This window comes from Ursus arctos, unplaced genomic scaffold (genome assembly GCF_023065955.2).
Source record: "Ursus arctos isolate Adak ecotype North America unplaced genomic scaffold, UrsArc2.0 scaffold_12, whole genome shotgun sequence".
Taxonomy (NCBI): domain Eukaryota; kingdom Metazoa; phylum Chordata; class Mammalia; order Carnivora; family Ursidae; genus Ursus; species Ursus arctos.
The window spans coordinates 25,665,069-25,684,073 of record NW_026622786.1 but is presented as its reverse complement, the minus strand read 5'-3'; the positions used below and the strand labels follow the sequence as shown (position 1 = coordinate 25,684,073).

General features: G+C 34.9%; 1 protein-coding gene across 3 annotated transcripts in view; it reads right to left on the bottom strand.

Moving 5' to 3' along the window:
* DPYD (dihydropyrimidine dehydrogenase) overlaps positions 1–19,005 on the bottom strand; it is a 788,803-nt gene that overhangs the window by 301,454 nt on the left and 468,344 nt on the right. For all 3 annotated transcript variants that reach the window (XM_026497557.4, XM_057310448.1, XM_048220250.2), the window contains exon 14: positions 13,333–13,497. In XM_026497557.4, the coding sequence (XP_026353342.2) occupies positions 13,333–13,497 (165 nt within the window). The remainder of the gene's footprint in view (positions 1–13,332; positions 13,498–19,005) is intronic.

Here is a 19,005-nt window from a genome sequence, read left to right as displayed (position 1 = left end):
AAGCATGCAATTTTATGAGATTTAATAGGTGTATGTACTTTGAAACCATCATCACAATCAAGACAATGAACATGTTTATCATGCCCCATGTATAGGAGTTCTTGTAGCGCCATGTCCTCACTAACATTAAATTTTAGACATTCTAATAGTGTATATTTCACTGTGGTTTTAATTTGCATTTGTATAGTGACTAATGATGTTGAGCACATTTTCACTTGCTTATTTATCATTCATAATCTTCCTTGATGAAGTAACGGCTCAAATTTTTTTGCTCAAAGAGGGGAGGGTTATTTGTTTTCTTACTATGGGTTTTGAAACTTCTTTAAATATACTGGACATAAAAAAATCTTCTGGATAGAAGTCCTTCATCAGATATATGATTTGTAAATATTTTCTCCCATTCTGGTTTGTATTTTCACTTTTTTAACAATAGGTTTGGAAGAACAAAACGCTCTAATTTCAGTTAATTACATCATTTTTTTTTTCTTTCAGGCACTTTGCTTTTGGTATATATCTAAGAAATGTTTGCCTAACCTAAGGTCAGAAGAACTTTCTCTGATTTCCTTATGAAGTTTTATAGTTTTAGGTTTTTCATTTAGGTCTATGACTACTTTGAATTAATTTTTACATATGATGTCATTTATGAGTCAACACATTTACTTTTTTTGAATATGGATACCTAATTTTACCAGCATCATTTGTTGAAAAGGCTATATTTTGTCCACTGAATTTCCTTTATGCAGCTTAGCCAAAAATCACTTGTTCATACAACTAACGTGTGAGTTGTTCTGGGGCTTCTATTCTCCAGTAATATATTTGTATATTTATTTTTATGCCAGTATCACCCTATCTTGATTCCTGTAGTTTTAAAATACGTCTTGAAATGAGAAAGTTTTAGACTTCCAAATTGGTTCTTTTTAAATGGTTTTGGCTACTATAAGTCCTTTGCACTTTCATAGGAAGTTCAAAATCAGCTTGTGAAATCCCGCCAAAAAAATAACGCTAACATTTTGATTAGGATTACATTTTATCTTTACATCAGCATGCGGATACTTGATATCTTAACCATACAAACTCTTCCAATCATTGAACACAATATAGCCTCCCAATTATTTAGGTCCTCTTTAATTCCTATCAGCAATATTCTGTAGTTTTCAGAGCTCATGTCTTTCACATCTTTGTCAGATTTATCCCTATTTCATGTGTTTGCTGCTATTGATATATTAATGACATATTTATTTCAGTTTCCAATTGTCTATTGCTAGCATATAAAAAGTATGATTGATTTTTATAAGTTGATCTTGTATCTTGTAACCTTGCTAAAAAACTCACTTATTATTTAAAGTAGTATTTTGACAGGCCATGCCTGGGATGAGGTGAGTTAGGCATTCTCCTGGGGTATAGAATTTAAGAGTACAAGAAAAGTTGGTAATGAAGATAAACACTATTTTAATGTAATACTTTTAAAAAATCAAACCTGAGGGTCCCTGAGTGGCTCAGTCCATTAAGCATCTGCCTTTAGCTCAGGTCATGATCCCAGGGTCCTGGGATCAAGTCCCACATTGGGCTCCCTGCTCAGCAGGGAGCCTGCTTCTGCCTCTGCCTGCCACTCCCCCTGTTTCTGCTCTCCCTCCCTCTCTCTCTCACTCTCTGTCAAATAAATAAATAAATCTTTAAAAAAAAAACCAATCTGAAAACAACAGCCTGTAAGCTAGCTGCTTGCTTTTGTAAATAAAGTGGTTTTTATTGGTACATTTAATCACATTTTCTACATAAACAATCATGTCATCTGTGAATAAAAAACAGTTTTACTTCTTCCTTTGAAATCTGCATATCTTTTTTTGTTGTTGTTGTCATTCTCTTATTTAACAGAACAGAAACTTTAGCACAATGTGGAATAGAAGTGGTGAGAGCAGATACCCTTATCTTATTTCTCTTACAAAGAAAATGTTCAGTCTTTCACATCACTATGATGTTAGCTTTGAGTTTTTTGTTTGTTTGCTTTTAATGCTTTTCACTAGTTTAAGGAATTACCCATCTATTCTTAGTTTGATAAAATTTCTTTTAAATTAGAAACAGATTTTTAGATTTCTTCAAATTTTTTTTGATTTATGGAGATAATTATATTTATATTATTGTTGTCATTGTTATTATTTAGTTTGTCATTTATGTGAATTACAATATTCTCAAATGTTAAACCTACTTAGTATTCTTGGGATAGACCCCATTTGGTCATAATATTAAAATCTTTATATATTATAGAATGACATTTGTTAAAATTTGTTTAGAATTTTTGCATCTATGTTCATGAAGGACCATAGTCCATGCTTTTCCCGTCTTGTCCTTGTCCAGTTATGGTATTAGGGTGTTGGCGTCATAGATTTAGTTGGGAAATATCCCCTCTGTGTTGCTTTTCTGAAAGACTGTGTGTAGAATTGGCATTATTCTTTCATAAATGGTGGGTAGAATCTACTTGTGAAGCCATCTGGGCCTGCAGTTTTCTTCATGGAAATCTTGGGAACTACAAATTTAATTTCTTTAACATTATCTATTGCTTCTTGACTAAGCTTTGATAGTTTGTGTCCTTCAAGGAATCTGAGCACTTTCTTTGCATAAAATTGTTCATAATATTCTATAGTTTTTCTTTTAATACCCATAGAATCTGCACTGGTGTGACTTCTCTCATTTCCTATACTGATAATTTGTGTTTTTTCTCTCCTTTTTTCTTCCTCAGTCTTGCTGTTTTATCAATTTCAGTTGTTTTTGCAAGGAAAATATATCGGGAATTTTCCAAATTCATTTCTGTTGTGGACAGAATATATACTTTGGGGGCGCCTGGGTAGCGCAGTCGTTAAGCATCTGCCTTTGGCTCAGGGCATGATCCCGGCGTTCCGGATGGAGTCCCACATTGGGCTGCTCCACTGGGAGCCTGCTTCTTCCCCTCCCACTCCCCCTGCTGTGTTCTCTCTCGCGCGGGCTGTCTGTCACATAAATAAATAAAATCTTTAAAAAAAAAAGAAAAAAGAATATATACTTTAGATGAACTGAATTCTTTAAAATTAAGATTTCTTTCCTTGCACAGAATATGGCCTATTTTAGTAAATGGTATAGATGTATTTGAAAAGACTGGGTATTATGTTGCCATTGGACGGCATGTCCTATAAATGTCAATTAGATAAGCTGATAGCATTTTTCAAATTTTGAATATCCTCACTCCATTGTTTTATTAATTATTTACTGGTAGGTATGGGAATCAACTGTGATTCTGAGTTTTTCTATTGCTCCTTCCTATTCTATCAGCTTTTGCTTCATGTATTTTAAAATTTTATTACTAAGTGCATAAACCTTAGGATTGCTATCACCTCTGGGTGGATTGACCATTTCATCATTATTAAATGAACCTTTTTGTCCCTGGTAATAATCTCTGCTTTGATATTTACTTTGTCTGCTATGAATATTACAAGATTTTATTAGAGTTATCATGGTTCATCTTTTTCCATTGCTTCAATTTTCTCCTGTTTGTGTCTTCACCTTTAAAACTGTTTTTCTTGTAAGCAGTATATACAGTTGAGTCATCCTTTTTCATCCAATCTGAAAATCTCTACCTTTTAATTGGGGATGTTTGGACCATTTGTATTTAATGTGGTTATTGATATGGTTAGGTATAACTCTATGATCTTACTACAGGTTTTCTATTTGCATTGTCCCTTTTTTATAGCCTTTCTCTCTTTTTTCTGCCTTCTTTTGGTTTGAGTACTCTGTATGATTCTATTTTATACTTCTATTGTTGCTTTTTTTAAAAAATTATGTTATGTTAGTTACCATACAGTTCATCCTTAGTTTTTGATGTAGTGTTCCATGATTCATCATTTGCGTATAACACTCAATGCTCCATGCAGTATGTGCCCTCCTTAATACCCATCGCTGGCCTATCCCAATCCCCCACCTCCCTCCCCTCTGAAGCCCTCTATTGTTGCTTCTTAGCTGTAATTCTCATGCATTATTTTATTGGTTGTTTACAGCTTAGAGCATACATCTTTAAGTTATCAGTCTACCTTCAAGTAATAAAAATAACTTTACATAAAGTGTTAGAAGCTTACAGTAGTTTACTTCCATTTCTTCCTCACAACTTTTGTACTATTATTATATATTTTACATTAATATATTTTATAAACCACACACTGTTTTATATTTTTGTTTAAACAACCAATTCTCTTCTAAAGTGAATTAAATAAAAGTTATTTATAGTTACAAATTCTGGTGTTCTTCATTCCTTTGTGTAGATTCATATTTCAACCTAGCATCATTTTACTTTCTGCCTAAAACATTTTAAAAAATATTTCCCGTGGTGCCAAACCCTCGGCGATAAATTCTTTGTCTTTTTGTGTTTGAAAAAGTATTTACTTCATCTGTAGTTTTGAAAGATATGTTGCTGAATTTTGAAATCTAGATTAACAGTTGTCATCTTTTTCTTTCAGCACTGGAAAGTTGTCTTCTAGCTTGCATTGTTTCCGACAACAAATCAAAAAAATAACCTTTGTGGGGCACCTGGGTAGCGCAGTCTTTAAGCCTCTGCCTTCGGCTCAGGGCGTGATCCCAGCGCTTGTGGGATCGAGCCCCACATCAGGCTCCTCCGCTGGGAGCCTGCTTCTTCCTCTCCCATCCCCTGCTGTGTTCCCTCTCTCGCTGGCTGTCTCTCTGTCACATAAATAAATAAAATCTTTAAAAAAAAATAACCTTTGTATTTCTTCTTCTGTGTGGACATGCTCTTTGTCTTTACTTTTAAAATGTTCTCTTTATCACTGGTTTGATTAATTTGATTATGATGTACTCCTTGGTGTAATTTTCTTCATGTTTCTTATCCTGGAACTCAAATTTCTTGTTTTTTTGTGGGGAAGTAGGTGGGGAGGCTTGTAGTTTTATGTAAAACTGGGGAAATTGGGGCCATTTTTTTCTTCAAACTTTGAAAATTCCAGTACATATTAGGCCATTTGAAGTTGTCCCTAGCTCACTAACAATATGTTTACTCCCCACTCCCCAACATCCCTCCACCCACACATGCATTCTACTTTAGATAGTTTTTATTGCTATATCTTCAAGTTGACTAATCATTTTTTCTGCAATGCCTACTATGCTGTTAATAACTACCAGTGCATTTTTCATCTTATCCATTGTAGTTTTCATTCTGGAAGTCTGGTTTAGTGGGGTTTTGTTTGTCTGTTTGTTTTTATCTATGTTCCATCTCTTAACTTAGTTTTTGAACATATGGAATACAGTTGTAATGACACTTTAGTGCATTTGCCTGTTAATTTTAACATCCCATTAGTTCTGGCACAGTTTTAATTGATTGATTTTCCTCTTATTTTGAGTTATATTTTCCTACTTTCTTACATGATAGGTATTTTAAATTTAAACTCAATTAGCCAGCACATTAGTTTCAGATGTAGTGTTCAACAACTCATCAGTTGCATATAACACCTAGTGCTCATCACATCATGTGCCTTCCTTAATGCCCATCACCCAGTTACCCCATCTCCTCACCTACCTCCCCTCCAGCAACCCTCAGTTTGTTTCCCATAGTTAAGAGTCTCTCATCATTTGTTTCCCTCTCTGATAGGTAATTTTTAATTGAATGGCAGACACTGTGAACTTTATCTTGTTTGGTCCTAGATATTTTTGTATTACTATATTCTTGAATTTTGTTCTGAGTTGCAGTTAAGTTACTTAGAGATATAGTTTCAGATCTTGCTTTTAAGGTTTGTTGGGCATGACTAAATTAGCCTATGGCTAATTATGAATCATAGGGTTTTCTAGTCTGGCTAGCAGGAAGAGTCATTACTGCCAGATCCATTTAAGAACTTAGTACTAGACCCTCTAATCCAGTCAGAAAGTTGTTTCTGTAGTCCCTTGTAATTCACTCACATACATGAGCTGATCTTTACTCTGCTGAACACTCAAGAGGGACCTATTGCAGGTCTCTGGAGTACTCTCTGTAATGTAGCTCTCTGCTTTCTGGTGCTCTATCTTGTGAATTCTAGCCATCTTGGTCTCTCTGGACTTTTGGTTCTGTTTCCTCCACTCAGAGAGATCCTCGGGTTCTGCTCTGTGCAATTTGGCCTGGAAGCCTTCTTGAGCAATGATAGAGCTCATTTCCTTTGTTTTCCATCTCTCAATGACTACTATCTTTATTGATTGATGTTCCAAGTCTTAAAAACTGTTGTTTCATATATTTTATAAGTTTTTTTTTTAATGTTGTTGTTTTAGTTGGGGTGGTAAATCCAGTCCCCATGACTCTATCTAAACTGCAGCTAATGTTTTCTTTTAAGGAAGTAGGAATATCCCCTCTCAAAAAACAAAACAAAACAAAAAAACTTGGCTACATGGAGCCAGAAACTAATCACAGAACTATGAGCTACATTATGTATTCTGATTCATTCTGGCTACTCTTGCTTTGTGGAATTGAACATATTTTAAATTTTCTGTTTCTATGCTGATACTAAGAAAATAACTCATTATTTAAGTCTTGTTTTAATTGAAAACTAAGTCAAAAGAATGAATGATATTAAAGCACGGAAGTATAATGAATATAACACCGAACAAAGAATCAAACTGTACATTCTATATGATGTATAATAAACTCAAGTTTAGAAGAATCACTAAAACCATATTTAGTGAGTTAGTTTTTAATTTTTTAGTTGGTAATTATTTCTAAAATAGTGACTTTTATATAAATTGTTCAAAAACGCTTTGAAAATCAACTGGCAATATACTTCAAGAGCTATAAACATGTTGTTACCTTTGACTTACCAAATCCCTCTCTCAGAATATTTTATGGAAACTAATTATTAAGTAGGAATAAAAGCTAAATGCATAAAGGTATCTTATGTAATATAATTTATAGTGCTGGATAACTGTAATGTGCCAAACATGTTACATGTAATATCTCATTTAATTTGTACAAACTCTGAAAATAGTTATCATCATAACATAGATGAGGAAGCTGAGGTTGAGAGTGCCAATAAATAGCATGTCAGAGGACATGCTGAGATTCAAATCCATTCTGACTTAAAACCTCATGCCTTTAGCTCTTAGACTCTATCAACTCTAGGAAAATGAAAACAGACATTGGTTAGGATAATTGGATATGGACGATTTTACCTCCTTCCACCCTAACTTTTTAAATTTCCATTTCTATTACGATTCAATTTTATTTTATTTTTTGTAGACTAGATAGGTCTTTTAAAAAATCAATAAAGTTGGGGCACCTGGGTGGCTCAGACGGTTAAATGTCTGCCTTCAGCTTGGGTAGTGATCCCAAGGTCCTGGGATCAAGCCCTGCTGAGCTTCTCCCTCTCCCTCTGCCACTCCCTTACTTGTGCTCTCTCACTTTCTCTCTCTGTCTCAAATAAATGAAATCTTTTAAAAAATAAATAAAGTAATGTCATCAGATAACTGTCCTGGATTTTAGCAAAGAAGGGAGGTTGGGAACTATCTATGTCCTCTGGAATTCATGATGGAAAGAAGGAAGGAGTTTCCTGGGCATATACTAGCCTTCCCTTCAATACCTGCCCTAGCAGTTTCCTAATTTCTTTAAAATAAATCAACATGGAAATGTGTAGAAATGGACAGAAACAGAGACTTGACAAGCTTCAAAAATTCCAGAGGGAGCAAAGGAGGAATCCCTCCAGTGCAGGGATGCATACATTTCTGTTGGTGAATATCCTCTTCAGGATATGAGGAGGAAAGGGCCAAGTTGATGTTTGTTTTACAAGCTCTGTGATAAGAAAGCAATGGTTTAATAAAAAATGAAAGCAAAAATACAACCCTATACTGGTCATTGTTGGCATATATATATATATATATATATATATATAATAGTTTTATCTGTTACTAAATTTTATCTTTCTAAATAGATGGGGGGGACAAAATCCCCTTATTTCTAATGAGTGAGATTTAATTATCAATAATCCAAAGAAAAGAAAGTCTGCTTCTGCTGAGTCAGCCTTCATGGTGCCTAGAAGCAGACTGCAGGAGTTACGGGGTGATGAACATCCATTGAATAAGCAATGAGCATCCTTCTTGCTTAGAGGATACATAGATCTAACTGAATCTCTTGACTCCCTACTTTCCAGTACAGAACGTAAGACGGAACCAGGTAACAGTTCAAACCAAGGTCCGCATTGAGTCACTGATATTGTTTTCTAAAGTCAGCTACATCCCTGCAAAGCACTAAGTATTGAGCTACAAAATGTCCTGTGCTGGGACTAACGACAAAATAATGGTTGGCTGATGACAGACTTCTTTCTTTGTCCAATAAAAAGATTTTGTTTTCTATTTGTGAGTCTGTGGTTAAGAGAGCTCAATATAATTGACCCATCTGAGTGGGTGGGTAAAGGAGGACTGAAATAACATATTACTCTTAGTTCCTCGGGATCTTTAGAGCCAAGTGAACTACCTCTACAAGGTGTAAGGGGAAGATGTTCAGTTCCAGTGATTTCACTTACTAGCTGTGTGACACAGTGCCCTGTGCAATGCAATACTTCAAAATGTCAGTTTCCTCATCTATAAACTGAGGACAGATTTGGCTTCACAGACAAATGAAGTCCATAGTACAGTTCCTAGCACCTATAAATGGCTCTCGAGTTCTGATACAGGACTTTTACAAATATTTAATGATGTATGTCAAGGGTTATGAATGATGCTGGTTTTATATGCAGTAGAATTAACTAATGAACTTTATAAAAAAATACAGACACCACATACACACACACACATACACATACACACACACGGATGTATACTCATTGCATCCATGCCAGAATTTTTGAAATGACTGAACTAGTACAGGGTCTAACCATAAATCCCTTTTCTGAAGCTCCCCAAGTGATAATATGCACCCAGAACTGAGAACCACTGGACATAGGTTCTCAATCTGAAGTCCACAGAATTATTGACAGAATGCATGAACTTCAACGGGAAAAAGCTTAGGCCTTTATTTTCACTAACCTCTGCTGAAATTTAGCATTTTCTCATGAATACAATAAACCACAGTTAGCACTATTAATACCTGTAACTTTGCACCAACAGAAGTCACAGGAAATCACCACACAGTTGTCACAAATATTTCATGGTGTGACTGATAGTCACCGTTATATGTCAAAATTGCAGTAGTTACTAGATCTGCCACTAGGTTGTGTTTTTAGTGACTTACTAAAGAGGAACATGCATTACTATACCATATTCTTTAAAATGAGTTGAGCATTCTATTTTAATACAATGGGAATCCTTTGCAAACTATTGAATTGGGTTTTACACATTTAAACACATTCTGAAGAAAGGCTTTTAGGCTTCACAAGGGTGTATAAGGAGTCCATGGCACACACATAGGGTTCAGAACGCTGTATTTAGAGGCTATTGGTCAGGAAAGCATTTTCAGGAATGCTGACGAAGAACAACTTCTTTGGAATCATTTTGAACTTAATGTGTGCAATGCTGATTTCTCAGTAATGAACGGAGAAAGGGTTTCAGTAGAATGAGGTGTATTGTAACAGAAGCATATTTACATATCAATTGTTCTTCCTTTATTAATTTCTCTAACAAAGCCATCACTCCCTTTTCTATCTTCACCAGCTAATTCACTGCTGAATCCCTATCTTTTGCCTAACTCTTACTTTAACTGCCACAAATGATAGAAAATGTCAGTCTTTGTTTGCTAATTCAGTGCATTCAGACAAAATGCAGCATGTATTTTTTTGGTAAAAAATTTTTTTCAAAGCCTAAAATATACGGTTTCTAAGGCTTTTGCAGTGAGAATGAAAGGATTCACTTAAAATTGATTTCTGTAAGCCCTAATTATACAGTACATTTCATAATAAGCATTGCAAAATCTCAGCTTAGGAACAACAACAACAAAAAAATCTTAGTTAGTAATAATTGTCACTACAATGATCAGTGTGCCAAATTTAATTCACAGATAAATAAAAGGAAACCTTGAAAGCTGGGCAGAAGTCTAGTATAAGTGTAGGCTTTTGTGTAACTGTGTGATAGTTAAGAAACAAGCCCTAACAATATATTTCAGGGGTCTCGATGCCTTTATATTCAAGATGTTCTTCCAGCTGTCTCCTCCAGTTCATGGTCAACTGCCTACTCTCTCTGGAAAGAGAGATACTAGCTGCTGATATCAGCTGACCTACATCCCTTCCCCACAACCCCCAGGATAATTTCTTTTTCAGAAAAGTTAGCCCTTGCTTAGAAGCTGCCACAGCGGGTTGAATTATCTGATCCCTGTCATTAAAGGTGGCAGCCACGCACTCGAGAATGATGTGGGAAAACTCCAGTGAGAGTGATAATTAAACTTGGAAAATGAAGGGTCACCTTCTTTCATTCAGCTCATTGGGTTTGGCATCAGAGTAATTCCAAAACAGTGGGGGATATTCTACTCTCAGCATGGCAATATCTAGGTGCAACACATTATTTCTATGGGTTCAAATGGGAATGCCACTTTAATTGTATTTAAAATGTTATCTTTGATACGGGGAATAAAAATGTTAGAAATTAGTTCTAAGAATATAGAAAAAGAATAATGAGTATAATCTAAATGGTGAAAGAATTAGAAACAAGAAATGCATACATTGTTTTCTCAGAAGAAAAAGTATTATAGGAGAAGAAAATTGTTTCCAGGGAAATTGAAAAGAACATTTAAATGTGCCTCTTCTTTCTACTTGACTGTGGAATCACAAAGCGAAGGTTTCATCTCAGCTTTCTTATCTACTTACTGTCATTTCTAGGAGGCCATTATTTAACATCTCACTCCTGCCCAGAAGAGGGTAGATAGAACTTAAGACCAGCCATTGGTGGGAGTTCTCTTCCAGGAAAAATGATTTTTTCCAGATACATTGGCATATCTAAATACTACAGAAGCAATATTTGGGAAAATGATATTTCAATACTATTCTTATGTTGCATTAAAAAGTAGTATTGAAATTTTAAAGGCCTGAAATGATACTGCAGTATGTGCATTAGAGAACACTATCGTTAGACAGGAGCACAGATGCCAAAAGCAGATTTCAAGTATAAATTCTGGCTTCACTGTATATAATAATCCCTCCTAATCCATGGAGGATATGGTCCAAGACCTCCAGTGGATACCTGAAACCATGGGCAGCACTGAACCCACTAAACACCACGCTTTTTCCTATACAGACATACCTATGATAATGGTTTAGTTTATCAGTTAGGCACAATAAAAGATTAACAACAGTACCTAATAATAAAATAGAACAATTATAACAAGATACTGTAGTAAAATTGTGTGAATGTGATCTTTCCCTCTCTCTCTCAAAATACCATATTGTACTGTCTTAACTCTTCTTGTGATGATGTGAGATGATAAAATGCCTATGTGATGAGATGAAGTGAGGTGAATAACATAAGCACTGTGACATAGCTTTAAGCAACTACTGACTTTCCAACAATATATCAGAAGAAGGATCATCTGCTTTCGGATTGTGGTTGACTGCCAGTAACTAAAACCACGGAAACTGTTAACTGTGGATGAGGGGGCCCACTATAATAGCTGTGTAACCCAGGGCATGCTGCTTAACTTCTGTGTTTCCTCTCAGTTTCCCTTCTGTGAAATGGGGAAAGTAACAGCACTTATCTTATAAGACTGGTTAAAGAATGAGTGCTAAAATATATATGGCATTTATAACAGTACCAAGCACAGTTTAATATTATAAGAGCTTAAGTTTATTGCTATTATTATTATGCTATTGCATGTTCAGTACCCAGTATAATACTTAAACCTGTAGACCATGTTTAAAAATATATTAATAGGGATGCCTGGGTGGCTCAGTTGGTTTAGCATCTGCCTTTGGCTCAGGTCATGATCCCAGGGTCCTGGGATTGGGCCCCGCATTGGGCTCCCTGCTCAGTGGGGAGCCTGCTTCTCCCTCTGCCTGGCGCTCCCCCTACTTGTGCTCTCTCTCTCTTTCTCTCTCTCTCTCTGACAAGTAAATAAATAAAATCTTAAATATATATATAAATAATTCTTCTTATGGTTGACCCACTTTTTCTCCTTGTCATTCTGAGAAAAGCTTCCCACAAGATTTGGGTCCTTTAAGAAACAAGTCTCTCAACATAATTGCTGTAAGAGTTGATTGTATAATGTGAACATACAGATGATTTGCAACATCATTTTCAGAAAGTGAAAAATTCCTAATGAACAGAAGCTATAGGTTTCATATGGGTCTTGATAATTCCCTTCATATCCGAAGGTTTGACTTGAAGAAGATTAATTATATTCTATATGTCTAAATTTTGCTTCAATGTAAGAAAACTTTGAAACAATTAGGACTTTCTAAAACATAAAAAATAAAAACAAAACTTGATGGGTTAGACAATAGTATGATAGCAAAAGTCCCTTTGTAAGATTTTCTAATTTATCAGTTTGTGGGAAAATACCCACAAATTTCATTAGATTTTAAAATATTTATCATTAGAATACTTAAACCATTCCAACTTGTCTTTGAATCTTTTTCTACAAATAAAGACACACATGGCTCAAACCTCAACCTCCATTCATCACCAGCTCTGAGAGAGAAAATGAGGTGAAGAGGGGGAATGTGTGCGTGTATGTGTGTGTGTGTGTGTGCATGTGCGCACACATATGTGCACTGAGGTGAGGGAAGGGGAGAAAAAAATGAATGAATAACATCAAGGACAACTCTAACCATCTATTGAAGAGAAAATACCATCTACAGGTTTAAAAACTACTGGCAACATATTAAAATCCGTAAAGAAATGAAATATATGTAATCTTTGTGCACGGTACTTTTAAAGGAAGGGTTTTATAAAAAACAGTGACTCATTTAGTATAAAGGTATTAAAATTTTTTGGTAAATTATTTCCCACTGAAAAAATATAAATACACTATATATGAAGATATTCTGCTTCTGCCTCAGGTTTATATTTAAAATGATTTACAGTCTGCAATTTCTTCCTAAGGTCATCACCTTCATAAATACTAGCCACATCCAGTGAAAATCAACTCAATAAAATGAGTATTTCATTTCTCTTCCTCCTGCTTATGTAGATACTTCTTCCATCTGCATGGCACCCATTTATAACAAAGCCTCACATTGTGCAGATTTTTATGAGTTCTTGAGCTTTTCTTTCTTTTTTATCTTTCTATGCATCAGCAAGGCAACTGGCAGATTCTTTAATAAAATATATTATACGCATTAATATTTATAAGCCTATGAATTGGATGTTTAAATAAACATTCACCAACTTATGCCAATTCTTTTGTTTTAGACGTTAAATCACACTTACATTGTCTGGAAAGTCAGCTTTTAGTTCAGTGACACTTTGACACCAATATGCAGCCGTTTTTTCACTGATGAGCTCAATATTCAGGAAGGAGCTTTGTCCAGGGCCATACATGGGGCCAGAGGTAGTCCCCCGGATGATTCTAGGCGAAACATTTGTCACGATGTCCTGATAAAAGAATAAAAATATTGGGTCTCCTTTTGACAAAGAAAAACTACAATCTTTATTCTATGCTCATTTCCATATGACAATATTTTACCAAGTCCTTTCTCACATTTTTACAGAAGGATTTTAAAAATATATTTTAAATTACACATGAACATAAACTACTTCCAAATGAAAGAGTAAAATATTTGTTAGTTTTATTTAAATTACTTCCTGTAATTGCAAGGTTAGCATAGTAAAAAAAAAAAAGTTAAAATATGTAAATTAATTTACACTGGTTTTGGGCATACATATTTTAATTTGTTTGCAATTAAATAAGAAATAAAAACCTGATAAGTAAAATATAAGAATATCATTTCAGTCTATTTAATCCCAATACCATCAATGAGTTTTTAACTCCAATAAAAGCCAATGTTTTGTAAAGAAAAAAATATTTTTCTTAAAAACCAATTCCAATGTAAATCACCCAAGGAGTACATATTAATACTACTGGCTCATCAAACTTCAACACATACTCTAACAAACTAACTGGGTCAGTCAACTTACCTATATAGGATTCTAACTATAAATTCACATTCAATGAGCACTCACTTCTCCCAAGACTGAAATGAGGATATCAATAACTTCCTGATAACTATAAACAGTAAACAGTCAAATTAACTTGCTTGTTAAGTGTAATTAACAATGCACAACTGCTTCTAAAGCTGTATTAACAAAGAAGAGTAACATTCTTACATTACTAAAAACTAAAAAGAAACAAAGAAGAAAAATGTTTCTTTAGCCAACTTCCAATTAAAATTAATTTCGAGTAAAGGTCATTTAGTTAAGGATTTATCAGAATTAGTCATTTAAGTACCCCTCCTCACCATCTTGTCACTTTTAGTGAGATAACATGAACCCCCATTAGTATATAGCAATTAAGGTCAATTTACATATTTTAATTAAGAACCACCCCATATAAAACAATTAGCGTAATAGGCATACTAACTGGATTTCATAACATTTGGACGTTTTTCCAACTAGATAGACAGGAAACCTTAATTAGCATTAATTAGTGCTGATCTGCATATGTTTGATAAGGCATACCCTTGCCACAAAAGATTATTTATTCCTGAATCTGCCAAATGCTACAGTTGCAGAGGATGAAAGGACTTTTCTTCACATTGCATGTTAATTTCTGGTAATTTACATTCACTTTTACATTCGAATTAGTATATTATAAAATAAATGGTATAAATGTTAACAATAAGCCTCCTTAAATATGTACATTTTTACTTATAGGAATCCTGCCAGTTAATGTTTTACTAATTAAGCCATTCCACTTCTATTGTAATTGTAGGCAACACCACCAGCCTTACTTTGATTTGCTATTGTGAAACAGTGTTCCACAATCTTATAATGGGTAAAATGACAAGTAGAGTCACCGCAGGAAGCTCAAGCCCAGTGGGTCAAACTTCTGTCTTGGCAAATGCTTAGATCATGTCTGCATCCCTGCAGGTGGCTTCTGTGCAGCTCACCCACGTAGGTACTCTCATGCTGCCGTGGTCTGAGGAGACAATTCTAGGAAGAAGTAAACATGGTTTTCCTCCATACTCCAATTTTCAAGAGCCATACTCTTTAAGACTTTAGGTCCTCATTTCCTCTGCTCTACCCCTTACCCTAAAAGCCTTTCACCTAGATAAATCCATTCTAGGCCACAGGTTGTGCTCTGCATAGAAACACTTGGCCAAGGAAGTGAACGGAGTCCTCTTTCAGTTCATCCACTCATGTGCCCTGGCACTGAATAGTTCCACAAATGAAGGGGCACCTATTTTAAATGACTATTTTATAATTTAGTGGCACGTCCTGCTTACTGAATGTTCCTGCCCATTTTTCAGGTCTTAGCTTAGACTTCAGTCCCTTTGAGAACGCTTTCGATCTCTCCAACATCATCAAGTCTCAATAAGCTGCTCTGACTTACGGCACCATAGCAATATATACCTTCCCCAATTGGCATTCTTAACTATCTATATTAACTATCTATATTGTGACTATCTATATTCTGGTCTGAACCTTCCACTAGAGTGTAAGGTATGGAAAAGGAGACACTCCCTTGTTTGCTATTACATGCCCAGCTTCTAGCCTGGCCTTTAGCAGGTGCTCAAATGGTTTTTAAAGAAGCCTAGAGCAAAACCCTAGGCACTAGAATGGGTCTTGTCCTGAGGTGTGGGAACTATATGGGATTTATTGCTGGCCTTATTCTGTTTCTGAACAGACATGTGGGTTTGGGCTTATATTCAAATTTCAGGTACAGTTCTTTGCTTAGATCCTTTCTACTAGTCTGTTACTCCAGAACTGGGGACTTTCCTTGCTTCCCCTGATAGCTCAGGGACCCCTTCTCTATATACAGCTCCCTACCACCAACCATAGCTAGATCCTGAAAGTAGTGTGCTTGACACAGATTATCCATTACTCCACCTCTCTCCTTCTCAGACATCTCAGCCTACTGCAGAGCTTCGATAACAGGAAGCATGCTTGAACTTCATCATCCTGTAGCTTCTAAGAGATCTCCCCAATTGTTGGTCCTAACTTGCTGGGTTTATCTCATCTCTAGGATACAAATACAATGGCCTCATTCAAATACGGTCTGACTCTAGGGCTTTTCTGGGTCAGCTGGATGTGAATTCCTAACCTGGTCCATGGCTACCTACGGGATTTCTCAGCCAATGAGCCTATCAGGATTTTAACCAACTATACTTGCTTCTTGTGTCCACACCCTACTAGGCTGGGCCCACATCTTCACAGTATGTTTAGGATTTTTTTAATTTCATAAAAGAAAAAAAACACAGAATGGAAAAATTGTACCCATACTGAGTAAAGAAAATCTCAATGGTCCAGTAAATCTAAGCCATATGCTTTTGCACAGTAACCCTCCTCATAGCAATTAGGTCAACAACTCAATGGCCAAAGGGTCAATAAATGGACAAGATTTAATTGGAGGACAGTCAAACAAATGCTTCTTTCTTAAAATGCCCCACTTTAGTGGTAACTTAAAACCTAAAATTTTGCCATTACAGATTTTTCCTTTGTGTACTGTGACTTCAGTTTAATTTTAATGTTAGAGTTGTCTTATTTTTCTCTTCTATAATCTGGTATTAAACTGTAAATATACCATGGGAGAATTTTCAATGAGCTCCTTAACAAAGATCAAACAGGAAGTGCAAGGCAAATCAAAGGGGATTTTTATCTACTTTATAATAGGGGTTGCTTATTCCTTCACGTTGACTTACGACAGGCAGTATTTCTCTGAACAGGTCAGTTTTCTCTCTCCTTAACTCAAGCAAAGAAAAAAAGATCCTGAACAACTGCCCAAACTACATATGCCTACTGTGTAGAGCTTGTCAACTATCAGTGAGTCAATTGTTGCCATCCTAGCAATTTAAAAATTCAGCATATTCCAAATTCAATAAAAGTGCCCAGATTCCAAGATTGTCACCCAGTGATGAAACAGTAATAGAAATCTTATTCCAGGTTTTCTTTCCCAAATTCATTCATATTTGCTACTTTGTCAAAAAAACCTTCTCCACTGTCTTAAGACTTCTTAGAATTGTTAAATTAAGTGGAAGATGAATGAAAATGGATACAACCAATTATCCTGGGTTATATGATTATAGAGTTAGAGCTTCAATAATTGGGCAATAACTTACTAAAGCTTTTGACCTGGGAATACTAGAATTTGAGCATGATTTTATAAGATAATATTTTGCTTTAATATTTAATAGCTAAATTATATTAGCATTGCTTAAGGGACTTAATATAACAAAATAAACATATTCAGAATATTTAGAACAAATGAGTTCATTCTCTATAACAAAGAAGATGAATTACCACAGTTCTAATCTTCAGTGCATTAACAATATACAGATTTTTTTAATTGATGTTTATAGGTAAGGAAATGTTAGGTGATATCTCTGCTTTATGTGATATTGTAACTACCATTATAAAATCGAGCGTTAGTGACCTCTTAACATTTGAAGTGATGCTAGTGATTTTTCAGCATTAGTAAAGAGATTTAAACGGTAAACAGGCTGATTATATTTGCTTGTTTAAGTTCAGTTACTTGACCTCTCTTATCCTAAAAAAAACCCTATCGTGTTTCCATGGTTACCACTGGATCAAGATAGTCACAAAGGCCTCAGTGAACAGAAAAAAAAACTTTGCAGAGATGTCTTGGTAAGAGGCTAGGAAAAGAACTGGGGTCCAAAAAAGTTGAATGAAAATGAAAAATACAATTTTCAGAATGAGCCACAGCTACTGTGCCACAGCAGATTAACTTAAAACTTGAGTGAAAAGAGCAAGCTGTGGAAAAATATATAGAATATGATACCTAAAACAAACAAAACAACACAACATGCTGTTTAGTGAAACATATTTATGTGACCAAATATAAGTAAGAGAATAACTAAAAATAATTCAGGAGAGTGGATGCTGGGGGATCACCGGGGATGGTGGAGCAAGGATGATTCTAAAAGTATTAGTGATATGTTATTTTAAAGAAGTTTTACTCCCAAATTGCAGAAACACATTGGTAAAATGAGAAATCTGTTTAATGAAATTTGTGGTATCATAGTGCATATTGTTATGAGCTACAGAGAAAGTTTTATCGGTTTACCTGAAAACCGGTCATTTAAATCTTAGGGTTAAGTTGTTCCTTTTTTTAATTTCCAAAATTCTGCTGTAAACTGATTGTTTTTGTCAAACAAATCTTTTAATTAATTAGTTTTATAAGCTAGAATTTCAAAAATTAAATGTATTGCATGACAAACTGCCTTCTAAAATATATCACTTTCTGAATAACTGGGATTTATCTATACATTATTCCAGAGTAGAGGAGAATCATTTTGCAAATAAATCTAACAACAAATATCCTGTTACATAATATGGTTCTATCATTATAAATTTGGCATACGGCTACCCTGGGAATAGCAAAAAGTAAAATAAAATTCAACAGTGGCCCAGTTTCCAGTACAACTCCACGATTATGAAAGAACTCTCTAACATTTTATTTTCTTCATGAACTAAGTATATTAATATTTGATTATGCCCCAAAATAAATGTTATAATGGTCAGAATAATCTCTGCTTGGTTGTTTTGGGGCGGCAGAATGGGTAGGATGAGAATTTGTTCTTAATACATCAATTTTTCCATCCTAGGGTCTTATATAAAGATAGCACTCAAAAACCTGAAATTGTGACAAAATTTACCCCTTTGTCATCAAGAACTGGAAATCTGTCTACCCACATGGAAAACACAGTAAACAAGAGTAACAGTGTTATCTAGAAATACAAGATAAATTATCAGAGAAATAGTGGCATTGAAATTGTAGAAAAAATAATAATTTAGATTTTTATAGCACAGATCTTTCACATACATCATTTTATTTGATCTTCATAATTCTGTCATCATGCTGCTAATACTAAAACTGGGGCTTAGAGAAAGTAAAGGCAGTTGTCCACTGCCGTCCAGCTCTAG